At 47.0% G+C, this 18480-nt stretch overlaps 7 protein-coding genes across 7 annotated transcripts; 2 read left to right on the forward strand and 5 right to left on the reverse strand.

Annotated features, from left to right (window-relative positions):
• Positions 1 to 100: 100 nt before the first annotated feature.
• On the forward strand, positions 101 to 442 carry LY89DRAFT_544860 (ankyrin; the record flags this gene model as incomplete). Its single annotated transcript, XM_018208224.1, has 1 exon — positions 101 to 442. A coding segment is annotated over one exon (342 nt), but the record flags the coding sequence as incomplete, so codon positions are not given.
• Positions 443 to 1309: 867 nt separating this feature from the next.
• On the forward strand, positions 1310 to 1652 carry LY89DRAFT_60418 (uncharacterized protein). Its single transcript, XM_018210346.1, has one exon. It carries the CDS (start codon positions 1392 to 1394, stop codon positions 1608 to 1610), a length of 219 nt encoding a protein of 72 aa, XP_018072084.1. The 5' UTR covers positions 1310 to 1391; the 3' UTR covers positions 1611 to 1652.
• Positions 1653 to 1824: 172 nt separating this feature from the next.
• LY89DRAFT_669023 (uncharacterized protein) lies at positions 1825 to 2615 on the reverse strand (the record flags this gene model as incomplete). The annotated part of the gene is made up of 3 exons (XM_018213061.1): positions 1825 to 2367; positions 2415 to 2541; positions 2590 to 2615. The coding sequence occupies 3 exons, from the start codon at positions 2613 to 2615 to the stop codon at positions 1825 to 1827; spliced, it is 696 nt and encodes a 231-aa protein (XP_018072085.1).
• A 1682-nt stretch (positions 2616 to 4297) lies between these two features.
• Positions 4298 to 5239, reverse strand: LY89DRAFT_60436 (HET-domain-containing protein). The gene is made up of 2 exons (XM_018210355.1): positions 5022 to 5239; positions 4298 to 4959 (listed from the first exon to the last, which is right to left on the reverse strand). The coding sequence occupies exon 2, from the start codon at positions 4940 to 4942 to the stop codon at positions 4355 to 4357; it is 588 nt and encodes a 195-aa protein (XP_018072086.1). The 5' UTR covers positions 4943 to 4959; positions 5022 to 5239; the 3' UTR covers positions 4298 to 4354.
• Positions 5240 to 12224: 6985 nt separating this feature from the next.
• Positions 12225 to 14011, reverse strand: LY89DRAFT_733559 (uncharacterized protein; the record flags this gene model as incomplete). The annotated part of the gene is made up of 2 exons (XM_018219814.1): positions 12225 to 13015; positions 13069 to 14011. 2 exons carry the CDS (start codon positions 14009 to 14011, stop codon positions 12225 to 12227), a joined length of 1734 nt encoding a protein of 577 aa, XP_018072087.1.
• Positions 14012 to 14439: 428 nt separating this feature from the next.
• Positions 14440 to 15831, reverse strand: LY89DRAFT_733560 (uncharacterized protein; the record flags this gene model as incomplete). The annotated part of the gene is made up of 4 exons (XM_018219815.1): positions 14440 to 15396; positions 15443 to 15551; positions 15637 to 15654; positions 15713 to 15831. 4 exons carry the CDS (start codon positions 15829 to 15831, stop codon positions 14440 to 14442), a joined length of 1203 nt encoding a protein of 400 aa, XP_018072088.1.
• Positions 15832 to 16467: 636 nt separating this feature from the next.
• Positions 16468 to 17761, reverse strand: LY89DRAFT_707156 (uncharacterized protein; the record flags this gene model as incomplete). Its single annotated transcript, XM_018217580.1, has 4 exons — positions 16468 to 17202; positions 17256 to 17491; positions 17539 to 17650; positions 17698 to 17761. 4 exons carry the CDS (start codon positions 17759 to 17761, stop codon positions 16652 to 16654), a joined length of 963 nt encoding a protein of 320 aa, XP_018072089.1. The 3' UTR covers positions 16468 to 16651.
• Positions 17762 to 18480: the final 719 nt, after the last annotated feature.

The following is an 18480-nucleotide window of genomic DNA, read 5'->3' on the forward strand; positions in this document are numbered from 1 at the left end:
AGATGGGGTCAGAGGTTTACTCAAGATCGGGACCTCTGTTCATTGGAATGCTGATGGGCGAGAAGTTCTGTTCAATGCGGTAACGACTGGTTCGCCCTCAGTGATCCAGCTTTTGCTTGCAGCTGGTGCTAAGCTAGACTGTAGAGACATCAGAGGCCATACTCCACTTTTCGCTGCATGTCTGTCCGGGAATGTGGAAGCAGCTTCAATTCTTATTGAGGCAGGGGCTGACGTTAAAGTCAAGGATATACATGGCAAATCCCTCTTGCTTCAGTCGTGCCGGAAAGCAACTCCCGAGATTGTTGAGATACTGATTGTCAATGGAGCTTTGCCTCTCCCCAACACCCCTGACTTAAACCTACCATTGTTTGCCGCATGCGAGAGAGGACATAGAGGAATCGTTGAATTGTTGATCGACTATGGCGCTGATGTTAACTCTTCTTTACACCATGCAGCAGTAATGGAAGCCTCAATACTTGAGCACGAGACATGGTGTAAAGGCACAACACCACTGATTATAGTCGCTAAGTTGGGGTGGTATGATGTTCTTTTGTCACTGCTGCGAGCTGGAGCTGACATTGAGGCGGCCGATGTACTACGTCGAACTGCACTCATGATTGCTATCATGGAAGGTCGTGCAGCAACGGCTGGAATGCTGATCGAAAGAGGTGCTTCTCCCACGAAACTGGACAACAATGGCGATAAAGCTCTCCTGATGGCGGTAAAAGCCAAGTCTCTGGATATTGTCCGCAGCCTGCTAGCACAACACGACGAGGCAATGTCGCGTGAGCCTCCGACTTTGCTATTCACTAGCACAGATAGTGGGAAAGCCCTAGACTATGCGTATTCCTACTTCTTGAGTTTGACAGAATTTCAAGAGGGCCTGGATGAGATCGAAAAACGCTATTCTGCCGCAAAAGAATTCCAGGAAAAGCATCAGCAAAAATACAACGCGGAGGAGATGGGCGCGCTTCAAGAAATGTGGAAGAACGGAATACCGGTCTCCAACGAAGACCAGGAACCATACGAGCTTGTGCATATGCTTAAAGGCTACGATACCAATGACCTGGTCTATTTCAAGGAGCTAGCAGAGGCAAAGCCGAAGAAACCAAATGGAAATGTGATGGACCCGTCAAAAGCAGCATTGATAGAAGCCGAAGAGCGGTTGACAGTTCCTCAGGGAATGCTGAGCTCTTTCTCACGGATCAAATTATCAAAATCCAGTTGAGTCCGCATCGATCATTGAACGAAAGTGGAACGACAAGTAAGAGAAGCTGAGGAGACAGCTCGTCTCAAGTACTGTATATACGACACTTCGAACATAATGATCACCTGCACCTACAGGAAGCTACCAGTCATATGGATAAGCCATTCTTAGCTCTGTATCTACGATGTGCGTTGGATATCTCAGGGGCGTCTTCTGTGCTGCGTTTCCTGGAATTCTTAGCATCTTGTTCCTTGCGGCCACAGCCATCTTCTTTATCACAGTCAGAATTACAATCAAAACCGAATATCAAATCCACTTCAAATCGATCCATTTATCTACCTTCTACTTTCCTATTGAAGCATATCAGCTCTTAGTAAGGATGAAATTCTCGCACAGCAGATGACGATTTCTCAAGTCCAGATTTGCCGTCACGTGCAAGGGAGCATATCATATGAGTGTATATTATATTGAAGACAGAAGTTTTTACGCAGATTTGCATTGGCTTCCATATTCCCTGCCAACAGCCTCGAAAGCCAATATGTCCCCGCTGACATATTGCCAATATCACTCCTTACTCTTCGATCTCTTTCGTACCCTTCTTTTTACTACCCTTCTTCTTAGACCGACTGCCAAAGTATGAGAGTCCTCGAGACAGTTTGACAATGGACAATGTCAAAGCAGAAGTCTCCACGGCTTTGCATCAAATCTCTAAACTCGCCTCGATCGAGCAACTCATCAAGATTGTCGTGTGCTGCTTGAATGACAACATTGCGTAGTTGACGATCCGATTCCACGGTGTTGTCCCATAAATGTAAGGCTGCATGGGAGAAGGTTGTGCTGTTCCAATACTCAGCGACACAATGTTGATATTTCTCTGTTACTAGTGTGCGAAGACCTGGAATGTCGTACTTGTCGCCAGCCACGTACATCTTGACGTGGAACATCAAACAACATGCTTCATTCGTGCCATCGAGTAAACGATGATCAGGACTGGCCAAGCTATTCTCAGCCTCTGGCGAAATATGACATTCGTAACCTGGTGCCAAGCCGCCTTGTTCGTAAGGATTATGGTCGTAGTCGTCTGTATAGAGGTATCTGATCATCTCTCGGACGATGGGCTGCTCGTCCTCCGACAAGTCGATATCACGTAGCGCTGCTTCCTGTTTACCATCAGTAGCTGCTTCAAACTACAACGATGTTATCATACCTTGAATTGCCCATCAACTGCCTTTTCCAAAAACTTCGATCGGGAGCACACAACCGCACAATGGACTTTGTGTACAGCTCCTCCACATCGTATCGTGAGATCTGCATATTTGCCGCTCTCAAAGAGGCTAGAACAAGTCAGAATAGGCATTTCGTACCAGATATGAGTCCCTTACCCTTTGAGCGAAGACACTGCGTCCATCATGCTTCTTCAACTGCTTCTTGAAATTGTCGATGGGTTTCAAAAACTGGTGTACCCAGCTACTTTTTAAGTCAGAGAAGAGTACAAAATGGAAATATTCAGAATCGTCCAAAATTCTGGCTCTGCAGGCAAACGTTCTCTCGTCTCATCCTTGGCCCCCAACGGGAAGCTGCATTTTCCCCCTCAAAGACACATCCGGAACCCGAATTCCAGTTGTCACAAAGCAAACGACGGGTCTTGCAGCCCCTGACCCAGTGCAGAGGACATACGCTCGCGGCCGAGATGATGCGGCCTCGGACCAAACGAGATATGATTCGCGCCACGAATTAAGGAAAGGAGCAGGATCTACCCGTCAACCACGGACCAAGGTGATCTATCTGATATCGAAATAGAGCGGTGTGTATCATCCTTGCTCCGTGACCTGGTGGTGAGTCTTTGCCATGGCGTCCCAGGATGCTGGCTTGCTGCATAGGTACCGTTACTGGGAATCCTGATGCCAGCCTCGGGGAAATTGTCTGAGCACATCCCGTTTCTCATCTGTACCGGTAGCAATTTGCTGCGACAAAAACAGGATATGGTTCAAAGCAGGGAAAAGTGACCAGACAATGAGCTAGTTTAAAGTGGTATTTGAATATCCAGAGTATTCCCCTTCCAAAGCGATGGTGAATAGGACAGACTTCCTACTGCCGTCTCGAAATAAATGATGCATCGAAAGCAGCATCGCAGCTCGGCTCCTTACGTTGTTAATCTGAAAGATAAAATAACGTCTCTAAGTCTACCAGGAGATCTTCTGTACGCATATCGTCGGATGGACTATAGAATTTCCACTCTGGACTATGATTTAGGGAGGTGCTTTGCACTGGAAGGGCCATAGCAGCGAGTCCCACGATTCTCCTCTCTTCGTCTTGATCTCGAAGTAAAAATGCAAGTTTGGAGCCTGGGAACTGGCAGACTTGGTCCACGACTCGAGCTGCTTTCCAAGCGATGCCCATGCCTGGCCCCTTTTCTCTCAAAATGAGGGGGGCTGGTGGAGATAGGCAGCGAGGCTCCTAGCTCTGAGGATATGTTTTCTCATCCTTGGCCAAAGCATGCAAGAGCTTGCCATCTATTGATAGTCTTTTCTCGAGTTCTGCTCCATCGACTTCCTCGAGCAGGTCCAAGAACTTGTCGCTCTGCTCAAAGGCAGATGCTAAAAGTTTAGGGGGACCACGACGCCTGATGTTCAGATTCCATTCATCGACGAGCTCCGGGTCCGATACTGTATCGTGGTACGAAGGGCCCACATACGTGATCTTTCCGTGGGTGAAGTAGGGGATTGTGACAAAGTCCGTCCCGTAGTGGCTTACTGCTGTGCGCCGTGGAAGTGCAACATGATCCAGTCCAAATGCGCTCTCCTCCCTGCTTATGATGCTATTTCCGCCAAGTAAATGTTTGACGAGCACACTCAATCTGAAAGTATCCTTTCTGTTGTATTGGTAGAACCTGGCGACATCCTTGTAAATCGCGAACAGCGACTTGCCGTAGTCTATGCGAAATTGCCCACCAACACAGTCAGTCGCAAGGCCTACGAAGCCGTAGATCTTGTCTCGAGGCTCGCTGCACAGAGAATGCTTGTGTATTTCTAGAAGCGTTCGCAGGAGATATCCGTCTTCATACTTCTTCTGCCGCTGCTTTGCTATCTTCAGTGCCAGCGAGTCACGACCAACTGTATCAGATTCAAGCTTTGCAGTGAAGCTGTCTCAAGTCAAGCTCTTTGAATTCCAGTGAACACGGATCGTCTTGGCTTTGCCGATTTCCTGAACTATGCACACTCGGTTCCAGTAGCCCGACGCGATGAGAGCTGAAAGCATATCAACTGGTACTATCCCTAGCCAGACTATCACGGTTGTTGCTTTTCTGTATATGTGCGGCATGAGGCGTACTTGCGAATTTTTCTCTGCAATGTCGCTTTGATTGATACAAATCGCATCGACCCAGAGACACCGTGGCTCATCACGGTGTCGGAGCTTGGCCAACACCTTCCAAAGACTCTCCCGAACGAGAAGGGTCTTCCCATTAATTTTAATTGCCCTGGTGGTGAGGTCACTGCCCCAAGCATAAGAAAGCGCTTCATAGTTGGGTTTATCTCCGAATTTGACATGAACAAGCTCGCATTCAATGTCGGACGTCAATCTCTTGACTGGTTTTATCATAATTAGTCGAATACTGCGTTCCGAGTCCGTGTTTTCGAGTGGACTATACGAAAAGCTTTCTGAAGTGGTATCCTGGATTTTAACAGTACTTGGATTATCAGTGCTCGGGAGCTGTTGCTGGGATTGATCTGCCATGATTGCAAATTCGCATTCTGATCGTATTAGTACCTATTACGTGCGGACAACAAATACTCTGGAAGAAAAACTTCCTCACCAAACTGTAAATTATGCTCGGGATGCAAGAGCTAAGAGAAGTCTTCCCTTGCTAGCCTTGTCTACAACGCCTAGTGACTCAGGCGCAAGCTTCGTATGAGCTTCAAGTCGCAGCATCTCACAGTGGTCGAACCACCGACGGAGTTCAGTGCTAGTTTGGCAATGACTGGGAGAGACCCACGTGTGACAAATTGAGTTATGGTTGATTTTCATGAAAGAGAGAGTCAAAAATACGGTTCGGATGTTCAGGTCGCAGCCTGCATTTGCCAAGAAGTACGCTAATGCAAGTCTCAAATGAGACTAGCCATAACATGCCTATTGTAAGCGAAACCATTGGAATCATCAAACAAATGAAGGCTCCGAATCTTTTTCAGGGCTAAAACATAACCCGTCTTAGACACCAGATTATGAAAAGTATAGCCTTTTGATTCTACAAATCGTATTCAAGACCGAACACTCTCCAAGCCTATAAACCCGAACTTTATTACATTTAAGCAAACATGAAAACTCCATATAAGAAAAGAAACGAAAAAGAATTGCTTCTGCATCCCATTTGTATATCTAAATCCCCTCTTTCTCCTTCCTTAGATACACACTTCAAGCAAGGTTTCCCTTTCGATCTCGGTCTCTGCATTCCTCCATCCATTACCCTGGTGTGACGCTACATTCCCACACCACCAGCGTCATATCGATATACTCCCAGCAGTTGGTGTGGGCACCGCATCTATCTCCGTTTGCGTCGATGCCCCACATTCCCAAAAGTAGCTTGTGAACCAGATCTGGCTTGTGCTATCGAGATTCATGCTTGAAGACATAAGCGTAAGACTTGTTGGTGACATGGTTTGGTATGGCGCATTCGTTGATAGAGAGTTTGGTGCGAGATTTGATTGAAGGGCCTGGTAAGGATTTATGGTCTCGCTCACGCTTGAAGATGGAGTTTGTCTTGGTGTGAGGCTGGTCAGAAGTATTGTTTGATATGATGGACTAATTTTTCCGCTTATACTAAGTGATTGAGTTTCCTTGGTGGCGAAGCTTGTTGAAGGTGTGGTCTGAGTTGAGGAAGTTGTTGATTCGCTTGTGCTTTGTATAGACGTGAGACTCGTCTGCGATGAAGGCCTTGTTGCCTCACTTCTGGCTAATGTAGCACTGCGAGATACAGTTTGGCTTAGCGAAAGGCTTGTTGATAGTGTCACTTGGAGGGAAAGACTGAGTGTCCCGTTCTCGGCAATACTCGCAAATGGAGTCACTGTGGGTGCCAGGCTCGTCAACACGATTGCTCCGTGCGAATGACTCATCGAAATGATAGCTACTTCAAGAGAGACTGTGCTAGCCATCATGTCAGATGCAACAGTCGGGCTTGGCGACGCGCACTCCCAGTAGCTGCTATAATATGTCATTTGACTTGTACTACTCGCGCTTGTAGAAGCACTTCGATGAGCTGAGGAACTTGGTATAAGGCTTGTCCAAGACGAACCGATTTTTGATAATGACTGCAATGATAGTGTGCTTGGCGTGGCTAGGAATCCACTTGATGTGGCACTGTTCGTTGAATGTGCCGAACCTTCAGTCGCGGTCGTTTCCTGGATCTCACTCGAAGCTCTCCCGGTGGAAGTCCATGATGGAATCTGCGTGATTGATGGCTCAGCTGCTGTAGATGATATAACAACAAAAGTCGTAGATTGCGCGAAAGTTGATAGAGTCTCTCCAATTTCTGAGGATTCAGACGTTTCACTCTCTTCTAAGTGGCTTGACAAAGGAGTACTGATCGATACAGCGCCTGCGGATGAGCTCATGGTAGGTCTCGCAGACTCCACTAAGCTTGACGTGGGACCTTCCTGAGTTTGGCTTGAAAGGTTTGTTGTGAGTTCCGTCATTGCCGTTAAAGTCGATGTAGTTTTACTCTCTATACTAATTGATGGGCTCGTCGCGACTGCCATCCACGCAACGGACACTTCAGAACTTTCCACAGCTGCTGACGATGGGACTTGCATGATATTCAGGTCAGAACTTGCTATCATTTTCGCAGTCGCCGATCCAGTCTCGTCTATTGAGTTGAGAGTAATCATGGTTGATTGTGCTGGAGCTGCTGCAGTCATCATTCGAACTTCCGATACCGTATTCAAGGTAACCACTGACACTGGGCTCGGAAGTTCGGAAGGATTGCCCTGAGGTTGACTTGATGGTTCACATTCCCAGTATACTGACGACATGTTGCTTAGACTTGTTGATGCTGTTTGGCTTGAGGTGAGACTGGTCGATAACGCCATTTGAATTGATGCTGTTGCAATTAAGCTAACTGTTAGAGATGAGATCTCAGTGAAAACAGTATTCATCGCGAGGGTTGAATTTTGAGATTGCGACAAATTAATCTCAACTGATGCTGTTGTAACAGTGGAGAACAGAATAGGTAACTTTGTGCTCGCTGGGAATGTTGTTTCCCGAGAGATGTTTATGGTATCACTGCCTAGTAGTGTTGCATTTGCGGTATAAAAGATGCTCAGTGAAGTGATCGATTCAAGTGACGGATGAATTTGATACAGACTTGTTGATGTCGTGTCAGACTCAGTATTTGAGGGAAAGCCTGTTGGTGCTGTCTCTTGACATAAGGTGTTCAATCTCAAGGTAACTGTCTGTGTCAAGATTGTCCCTGTGACTATATCTGTTGCTAGCGTTGAGCTTGGCTGTACAATGTTCTCTGAGTATTGATTTGAGAAGCTGCTGACAAGAGATTTCAAGACATAATTTGTGCCGCTAATGGAAGCCGATATTATTCCAGTAGGGAGAAATTCCGATTTCAGTGTGGGCGTCGGTGATGAAACGCTCTCCGGATTTGGCTCTGAGAGACTAATAACACTAGATTTGAAGAGACCATTTGTGTCGCTATTCGAAGCAGCTGTCCTTCCAGCACTGCCGCTTTCTGATTGTGGCAACGTAGCATGAGACATATTTTCTGAAATAATCTCAACTGAGTTGGCAATGGAATAAGGCATGGTGCTGACAGAATGTGGTGCTGATAATCGTGCAATGATGTTTGATGGCAACGTTGGACTTGACAACCATACGCTTGGCATGGTATCAGACTCTCCGCCCAGGTTGCTGAACTCGGTTGCCGCTGTCATAGCGGTTTCCGTCGCAAAAGTAGCAGCAACAGTGTTAGGTTGTATGACAAGAGTATCGTATGTTGTTAAAGTGTTTTCCTCCCCAGGTGCTGAAGGGCTGCTTGGTGGCGATTGTTCTGGGGCAGTTGCGCTTTGTTGGCAATCCCACATCACGCTATAGTAGAAGCTCTCACCTGAAGATGTGGGTACGGGAGCTTGGCTTACTGATGAATCTACCATCCAAGAAGCCATCATTTGTGAAGCTGTTGTAGCAATCGGTGCAGAAGTCAACGTCGGGATTGACAGCCACATGCTCGCTACAGTATTGTCGGAAGCCATCGTAGGTGATGCCATTAGAGACGCGGGGGCAAGCGCCGTTTCCAAAGCGAATTCAGATGTAATTGTAGTCTCCTGACATTCCCAGATTATACTGTAATAGAAGCTCTCCACCGAAGATGTCGAGCGAGAAGACGAGCTGGTTTGCGAAATTATCTGTGAAAGAGACATTGGAGTTGATATGGAAAGTTGGCTAAAGCTGGTCGGGACTGAGATAACCGTCAAAGCTTCGATTCTTTGAGAAGATACAGTTGCGGCAGGAAAGGAAGAAGATATAGACTCTTCTCTTGAACTTGATATCTGGTCTACAGATGTCTCCGCGTTGGAACTCGGGATGTTCAAAGACAACGATTCAAGAATAGATACAGCTTCACTCGTACTAATGCTGCTTAAAGGCGGCAGCGTCAAACTCGGAAAGAAGTCAATGATGGTAGCAATGCTGAAACTAGACTGTCTCTTTAACCCCTGACCGTTTGAAAGTATACTTTCAAAATATACTGATAGTGAAGTTGAGATAGCTAGGGGAGCTGAGGCCACGTTAGCCGAGGAAGTTAACGCTTCTTCTATGAAAGAACCATATCCAGCACCACTACTCAAACCAGATGGCGATGGTACGCTTTGAACACCGGAAATTTGATTCGAAGGATATAATTCGTGAATGCCAATCGAGGTAGTCTCTTGATCGAAGATGGCAGTGTTTGGAGGCTGCATCAAGTATGAACCAGAACCAAGACTACTAAGAGTTGCTTGTCCTTGAGTCTCCTGATTTGGACACCAGGTGTATGTGACTACTCTTGGACTTGGATTACTGCTATGTAAAGATTGTAGCTCAACAGATGCTGTCGGTGCGGTGACCATGACCCCACTATTTGTGACCGATGGGATTATGTCGTTGACTGAAGCTGAGGTCTTCGCACCATTCATTTCTATATTGCTTGAAAGAGATGCTGCACCGTTTGAAGCTGGATTTTCCAGAACCAGAGTTGAAGAAATCTCCAACTTTCCGTTGGCTGAACTTGTCAGCGGTGTCGAAAAGATCAAGTCTTCTTGAGTGACGCGCACTGTTGATTCTGCCTCGCCTGGCGTTGACGCTCCTAGATATACATTGCTTGATAGTGATGCTGGTACTAACATGACGGAAAGCACAGAAACTGTTTGAATTATGTTGATAACAGAATTTGACGAATACGCTGCGCCTGATTGTAATTGAGGGCTCTCAAGAGTTGATACAATACTTGGATTCAATGATTCCACAATCGTTGTTGGAATAGAATTTAGATTTTCCAATGCAGTTGTCGGCTGAAGAAGAGGCAAGGAACTCGACATTCCCTCCACGTCGTCGGTGATTGACAGTAAGTTTGTTGAGATTCGTGCGCTTTCAGTGTATGCTTTAGCTGAAATTTGCTCTGTGGCGTTCAGACCAGGACCTGACGCCGTTGATTCTGTATCAGAGATATCATTGGTTGACAGTAGAGGTGCCGAAGAGGGATTCTGTGTCGTACTACTATCCAATGTTGAAAGAGCTGTGCTCATTTGAGCATTTTCAAGTGTCGACATGGTGTTTGTTGGATTGGAGACTTCTAGCACTCTCTTCATGGCGGTTTCATTGCCCAATGATAGTGGTGATGCTATAGCCAGTACAGAAGTTATGCGTTCATCTTCACTCATGGATATAGTTGATGCCGCGGGAGCATTCACCAGAGTTTCCAAATCTTGAGTGGCGTGGGATGCGGATTTGAGATACGCAATAGAAAGCATCGATCCTTCAGCACCTGTCTCGGATGCTGTCACCAGCACTGTTCCCATAGTCTCATTAAACGTAGTGGCGACGGAAACGAAGTTGATGTTCAGCGCAGATTTTTCTTTCATGTCTGTATTGAGCAAGAATAGCGATGTTTGCGCGAATTGCGCTGAATGCGCTGAATGCGCTGATGGCGCTAAATCCCCGCTTTCAAAAGCGGTAAATTGCAGATCAGGAGAGACAACTGAGGCAACTTCTCCAGAGCTCTTTGGAGTCATAGCAGTCTGGACATTGTTTGGACCTGCGGTAGACGGAGAATTAAAAAGTCCATTTGAGGGATATTGTCCTTGGGTCTGAGTGGCCGAGAAAAATATATTCGAAATCGGCATATTCTGCACGAACGTCGTTGTTGGCGAGTTCATCACTTTAGTTGAGGAATCTTGTATGTTCTCAATTGATGAAATTCCTTCAGGAGGAGGTGAATTCTGACTAGGCGTTGGGAAGAAATCAAGGGAAGGAAGATTGAATCTTGGACTGGAGGAAGATGATGCCGCCGGTTTCGATGTATTCAAATAACGTCGCTTTGAAGTATGCGAGTTGTCGCGAAGGGTTGTTACAGGTGGCCCGAGTGATGGTATTTGAGATGCTGATACAACAGAAGCAAGTGGTGGAGCTGGTGAAGAGAACTGTGCCGAATTGGCGTTGGATGAGCTGTGGAGAGCTGGAGTTCCAGGTAATGACACTTGGGAAGACAGAACGTTGAAGGCTTGTAAGGATACAGGAGGTTGGGATGAGTTCGCTAGGGTCAGGGTCTCAAATGTGATGATTGATTGTAAAAGAATTTGAGACGGAGCTAATGTCGGGTTAATTTGGTTGATACTTGAAGAAGATAGTGAAGGTAGATTCTCTGGAGACAGAGTTGGGCTGTCACCTGTGGCTTGAATGCTGGAAAGACTTTCACCAAAACCTATATCGATTTCCGAAAGTGATTGAGCGATATTGCTAATTGATACGACACTCGAGGCTTTTGAGTTCGGGTTGATTTCTAGAAGTACCGTGGTCGAAATATCCTGAAGTAAGGAGACAGCTTGTTGACTGCCACCACCTTCATGTGCAGTAGTTGAAGTAGGCAAAAATTGGTTTGTTGTGAAGCCAGTGATTGGCTGCTGTTGTCCGAGTAGGACGTTTGATGATAATCTTGTCAGCTTTGCTTCGACCGTGTGACTATTTACCATACTTCCAACGTCCATTTCATTGCTTGCTGGGACCATCTGAGATAGACCACTAGCGGTAACCCCATGTTCTTGAGACTGTGGTGCTGTAGAAGTAAGAGATATAACAGGCGATTTACTTTGTATGGGGCGAGAAGAAGAAGAGGACAGCAAGGTAATAACACCTGAGATGTTGAGAAAGATGCCAGCGCTTGTTCTGAAGGTTGACGGTATCAGAGCATATGGATTTGACGCGGATGGAGATGTCGATATAGCAACCGCTTGTCCCGCAGTATTCCCTGTCCCAACAAGCGCCGACACTGGAGCCGAGCTGCTCGAGGTCGAAATAGCCAGTTCGGCTGCTTGACTTACGCCCTGAGTCAGGGCGTTTCCGGGCGAAGCAGAAAGGACAGATGACGTAACCACAGCTGTATTTCTAGATGAGTTTGCCCACTTTATACCTGAAACGGTTGAAGACAATACAGCTTTAGGCACTGATGGTATTGGCCGTGGAGAAGTAGACGAGATTGGAAAAGAAGCTGGCGCACCAATCACTGTTGGCGAACTAGAAGGTGGGTTCGATGCAGCGATAAATTGATTTGAAGTGCGCATAAGAACACCAAGCGATGATGTGGGCGTGTTTTGAAGTGATTGAGCAGAGTTGGAAATTGAGAACGAGCTCTTTAGAGAGGGCGGTCTGAAAATAGTAAGAGGCTTGGTTGGATTGGCTACAAGTGAGCCCTGGCCTGGGACAAATATTGAAGATGACCTCGACAGAAGTGGAGCTGATGTTGATGACAACAAACTGGGCTTCTCAGTCAAGAGCTAGCGTTGGCAGGTGTGCTCGTTTTGTTCTGAGAGAGTTTGGTAGACAAATCATTGATTTTCGCACTCATTGGAGCCCCAGAACTTGTACTATTGACAATGGTAGAAACGGTGATCATTTGTCTAGGCCCAGTCACCATTGGTGATACTTCTGAAGCTCTTGCCGACCTAGAGCCAAATTGACTTTGTTCTGTAATAACTTTGCCAGATGCAGTAGTGACACCATTAACGAACCCAGATCCATGAGTGACAGAAGAACCTTGCGTGTTGCCAAACGGGAGATGGAGCGACAACGAAGAGGAGCTGAGAGGGGAACCAGGACTTGTGTGAAAAGTGGAGTAGCTTGACAGTCCAAGCTTTGCAGACGTAGTACTGACTTGATGTACGGATCCAGGTCCATGAACTCCACCTAGGGTTTGACTGTTGCTAGAAGGCGAATGAAGAGACGACGAAGAACTGATAGCAGCTAGATTACGACTTGAGCGAGGCGTTGAGTAACCTGACGCCTCAAGCTTCTTTCCTGAAGGAGTATTGGTCACGTAGATAGTGCGCGTCAAAGTCGTGATATGATACTCATACTCCGTTGAATTGACAGATACCGTACTTGTTGTTATTATGGTTATCCGACTGCCTGGTTTGGTTGATGAAGAAGGCCGAAGAGGTGATACCTGTGAACCTTTTGAGCTTCGAGAGCTCAAGGGCAGGGCTTGGGGCTTAGATGTTGTACCAAGAGGTTTCCCGCTTTCCATTAAAGTGTGACTTTGTGAGGAAGCCTCGATCGATGCTTGTTAGATGCAGAACTCTCCAGAGTTAGAGAACTTTTACGCTGGTTCTGACCAGCTGTTGTAGTCTGTAGAACTTGAGGGGTATTTTGTTGTCCTTTACCAGATGCTAGTGCTGTTACTAGAAGTGGATTCTGCTGCTTCTGACTGGTAGCCGCGACAGGTGGAATCAACGGGCCTGGTCTTTGTTGATGAAGTTGGACTGGGCTGGTAGCTGGCAGCATAAATGGGTTATTTTGATGACCTTGTAGAACTTCTGAGTCTTTAGGTGGAGAGCGATTTGGCTGTTGGTTCTGAGCAGGCGGTAAATTCGTCACTATCTGTGGGGCGTTGGGTGGATTCTTAGCAGGTGCTGGAGTTTGCACTGGAGGCAATGGGGGATTTTCCTTCGGTGGTAAAGTTGGGAAAACTGGAGGTTCGTCTGGTGGGACTTGGTCCGCGTCGGATGTCGGTAGACTTGGAGGATTATCTTGATCTTGATCTGATGCTGTGATGACGAGACCAGTATATGATATCTGCTGCTCTTGCGCAGTATATGGAGATTGGGGATTCCAACATTCGTCTTCGGAAGTCTCGCTGGATGCAGCTTGAGTAAGCGACGAGCTGCTTATCGAGATATCTGTTTGAGAGGATGAACTTGAAGTTAAAGGTTGAGACGTGTTCGAGAATCTCTGTGAGAAGGTAGAAGAATTGTAGGCATGGGAAGAAGTTTGATGACTCGTGGAGTTCGCATTTGAGCTGGAAAGGGCGCTGGAACTAATGCTAGACGTGACAGGAGCAGACGTCGAGGGTCTCTTCAGACATTGGATCGAAGAGGAAAGTGACGAAGATGAGGACAAAAAAATGCTTGACGATGAAGAGATTGTGTCCAGTGCACTCCTGGTGTTGTGGCTTGTTGTCATCGATCCATTAGATGATGTACTTGTTGACGATTCTTGAATAGATGATATGCTTCTCGAGTTGGAGATTAGGGTATTGTTGAGCCCCGGCTCGATCATTGAGGGGCTGATCGAAGAGCTGTGATCCGGATTGTTAGGAGATGCCGAGAAAACAACCCGCAAAAGGAAACAAGTACAAACGATCCTATAAACCGAGCGGATGTTGACATTTTGGTCCATTGAGTCCATCAACGGCCATTGAAAGACGATGTTAGAGGACGACTCACTGTCTGGTATTGTTCGGGGGTCAGATCTCGGTCGCGCTATACGCGTCATCTTAATTAGGTACGCGTTACATTCCAAAGTTCCAACAGTGAGAAATGGCGATCGCGGCACGGTAAGACTGCCGTTGGAGAATATTCCAATTTTATTCCTCGGCCACATTCCTAACGAGTTCAGAAAGAGCCACCCAAGCACACTAACGATATCCCATGGCGCCAGTCATTTGCACACACTGCACTCCATGTAACTCCACCCTTAGAATATAATCATGTAAAATCAGGAAAATTATCGAAACCGCATGGAACTACATCGCCGAACGAGTCCCACTGTGACAAACTCTGCCTGGTCGAATTTGGCTTGTCCACAGAAGCGATAAGAACAGCAGTAGCAATGTCTCCCCTGTATTGACACAGTTCCTGGAAGCTCTCCTTATCCAACAATTCCTTCGCGTGTGCCACAGCCGTGTCGAGAGCCGCTGCTCTGAGCATGTCCCTCTCGTTCATATCCGGAGTTCCGTCGAAAACTATGCTTAGACTTTCGATGAACTCCTCGCTATCCCAGTATGTACCACTGAGCGCTTTGTATCTGTCGCAAGCGAGAGACTTCAGGGCGGAGACGTCGTATTTATCTGCGAGGACGTAGACTTCGGCTGCAGCTAGGAGGCCTTTGGATAGAGCGTCGGCGTCCGGCTCTGCTGAGGGAGTAGGTGTAGATGAGGTTCCGTTCTTCGGCCCAACGTAGATTGGGTTTGAAGAAGTAACAGGCGGATTGGTCGTCATGTTAAGGATTGGAGGTGTTCCGACATAAGATACTGCGGCAGGACGAGGATTGAAACCCACTACCGACCCCGTCTGTGAGTTAAACCCAAAGATATTATTGTGCTGTGTCGCTATGCTGTTGGTCACAATACCACCGCCGTAGGAGGGCGGGTTGAATGGTCCAAATCCATATGAGGCGCTGGAGATGTATGGCTGTGACGGGTAGTACGAGACTGGTTGCAAATGGGAAAGAATTGGTGCACCGTGTCGCGGAGGACAATTTGAGGTGCATTGTGTGTCGTTGGAGTATGGAAATCCACTCGTGGAGGGCTTCGTCTCTGTCGTCTGGGTAATGGGTGGAGTTGGAACTTCGATGTCCAAAATACCAGTATACATGAACTTCAACATTAGCTGCACGGTCTCGGGGTCATCCTCCTCAAGCGTAAACTCTCCAGTACTAGCTTCCTTTTTCTGTCAGAACTGATGTTTCTCAGTGATTCGAGCTGCTCACTTTGAAGCCTCCATCTAGAGCAGCCGCTATTGGCCTGGATTGCATACAAACCACGAGTCTATGGACATTCCATCTCTTCCCTCGACATCTAATCACGAGATCACTGTATCTGTAAATCATTAAAGTTAGTATGTTTCCTTAGAAGGTTAAGAAGTTTACATTGAAGGCTTCAACGAGCATTGAGAGTAACTTACTTCCCGCTTGTGAACAGTCTGAGCAATAGGTGTCAGCATTCTTTCAGATGCACGTGCTTGAGGCTCAAGTACTTACGAGGAGAGAGCATCTCCCATATGAGCCTTCGCTGGAACTACATCTGAAGTGCTTTGAGGACTAAGAGGTGCAACCTCTTTGCTTGATGTGCTATCGGCATAACTCCAAGATCGAGACATTACGAGCTTGGGTTGTACGGTCCTGTTGGCTCCGTTTGCTCCACTCTTCGAGCTCCTGAGAGATTCTGACTGGTAATCAACGAGCAATCTTCAAGTCGGGAAGATGAGTTTGCACGGGAACGAGATATTAATGTTCGAGTGAAGAACAAAGGATTGCGAGCTGATGCCTGGAGACTGAAGTTTCATTTTCGTGGGACGAGGCTGGAAAAGCAAACAAGTTGGTGTAACGTGGAGGATGGTTCGCATCCAAGAGTCACATGACATCATAGTTCCCGCGTTGGAACACTTCGTGAAATCATAGAAAGATTTAGGGCCCATTAATTCAGTTTCTCATGGTATTCAATTACATTTTAATTTCGTAAGTGAATCAATACTAATCGTGATTTGGAAGTGGTATCTGCACTGACCCGGTGACAGCCACAGACTTCACTAGCCACTTCCCAACAGCCTCATTCCATGACATTATGTAATCCCGTATGTCTCAGCCACTTCTGTTCGCAATAAAAGAATCATAAGAAACTTAATCTTTTAGCCAAAATATCTAGTATCTGGTCGAACAATGCAAGAGTTCAATAGTATATTCATAAGCGAGCCCCTTTTCCACCGTCCTCTTACGACAGAAGATCATAATCACGTCCCACGCATATTGACGACGTCCAAAGATAAAAACTGGTCAGAACCATGCTGAGATATGAAAGTATATACAAGAAACAGAATGTACACCATCACCAAGTGCCAGCCTTTCGCTTTCCTCGATACAGCGGCTCCACCAACACGGAGTGTGATCAGTCAAAGTCTCGGCCCTATTGTCCCAGCTCCCTTACAAGCATTGTGAGTAGTATTGGTTCGTTGCCTTACAAGTGCTTCCCGATGCGCAAGTTGTTGACCCAGTCCATCCAGTACCACCACATTGTCCATACTTGGCGACAGGAACCCCAGTGGGTGCGACGACAGCGGTATCTGTAGGCGTAATGACAACTGATGCAGAAGTCGTTTGCACTACAGCAACACTACTGGAGCTAACAGGTTGAACGGGTGCAGTAGAGACTGGGGCTACGGAAGCGACGCTACTAGGTGAAGATCCACCAGCTGCAGATTGTCCGCTCCAAACGGAGGGGCCGGGGATGGTGTAGTTATGGAAGTTGCTGTAGATGTTCACGGTGTATCCTGGTTCATCACCGGTGATGTAACCTGGGATTGAGACGAGTGGACCTGGGGTTCCGGAGCCACCGCCTGTGACGGTAATTTGAGCGCACTCGACGTAGAATTGGGGTATTCCAGCTGGCCATGGGTTGTGGATACCGAGTTGTTGGAAGCGAAGGAGGTAGTCGCCGTTTGGAAGTGCGGGAGGGATGGTGTAACTGTATGTTTCTAGTTTCTGGTAAGCTAAGACCTTTGAGGAATTTGAGATAAAGAGTACTTACGGTACAGTGGCCAAGTTGAAGTACCATCTGCAGCGAATGTGGGGCCTAGGTCGTAGATCTTGAACCAAACCTGTCCTGAACCATCAAATTCTGCTGCAGTCGTAGGAGCCTTTGCCATGTAAATGGAAAATGGCCCATCATGGTAGACAGCAGTATCAGTCGTGATGGAGAATGCATCTCCAGCATTCACAGTGATCGTTGTAGTAGACCCTGCTGTCTCACCGCCAACATTGCATCTGCAACCATCATTAGTCATGCTTGACTTGGAATCAGGCTATCTCACCTCAGATCTGTTGAGTTGAGAGCTGTGACAGGTGAGTTGTAGTTGGTGTTTTGTCTGATGTAGGTGTAGGCTGGGTACTCAGTCCCAGCGTGCGTGAGTCGCTCGAAGATGTCTATCTCCAGTTAGTCACACACTCTTGGCTCAAGGATACTTACTCACAATGAGCAGACGTATGAGTGGCCAAGAGGCTCAGCCCGGCAAAAAGAAAGGCGTATGACTTCATGGTGGCTTGATGATGAAAGATAGAATAGCGAAAGATAATTTGGAAGAACTGAACTCGCACGCAGAGGAAAGAAAGAACCTAGGATTGTGAAGCGGTAGTCGCCTCATATATGCCCTCCCTCCCAGGTTGCATAGCATCTCACCTCGTTTTCTTCACATGGCGTCTTCGTCATCTCCCACCAGTAAACAAGTTCTGCGCCTCCTCCTTGTACATTCACGGCCCGTGTAGCAAAGCTTCTTCATCAAGTCTGGGATGGTGATTGGGCAGGAACGGGCTGAAACTTCGCCGAACGAGGTCCTCTGATCTCGAAATTAATGAAATAGTAACTTAGGTGGTCCCAAGAACCAGCACTCCGCAATCTAGATGTAGCAATGGAAAGAAAATAAAGTAACGCCGCATCTCGTTTAGGAATGTGGGGAGAGCGGAAGAGGTATGTACATGCCGAGTACCGTACCGGGTAATGAAGAAATTGTTTTAGGCTTCTGGACTCCGATGATCCAGGAGACGGATGTTTCATCGTGAATTGGTCGCAGCAAATATATACACTTGTATCTCCGCATCGCCGGAATTCCACTGTGCGGCTAGAGTATGTGAAGTAAAATAAAATCAACGTTTGTGTGAACGGACGAAGGATACACGTGGGATACTTATTGTGTCGTACGACAGAAGGATGAGAGGAAGTGAGGTTCGAAAAGAAACGCGGGGCCCCGGCCCGGGTG

Source organism: Mollisia scopiformis (assembly GCF_001500285.1).
Source record: "Mollisia scopiformis unplaced genomic scaffold LY89scaffold_11, whole genome shotgun sequence".
Lineage (NCBI taxonomy): Eukaryota > Fungi > Ascomycota > Leotiomycetes > Helotiales > Mollisiaceae > Mollisia > Mollisia scopiformis.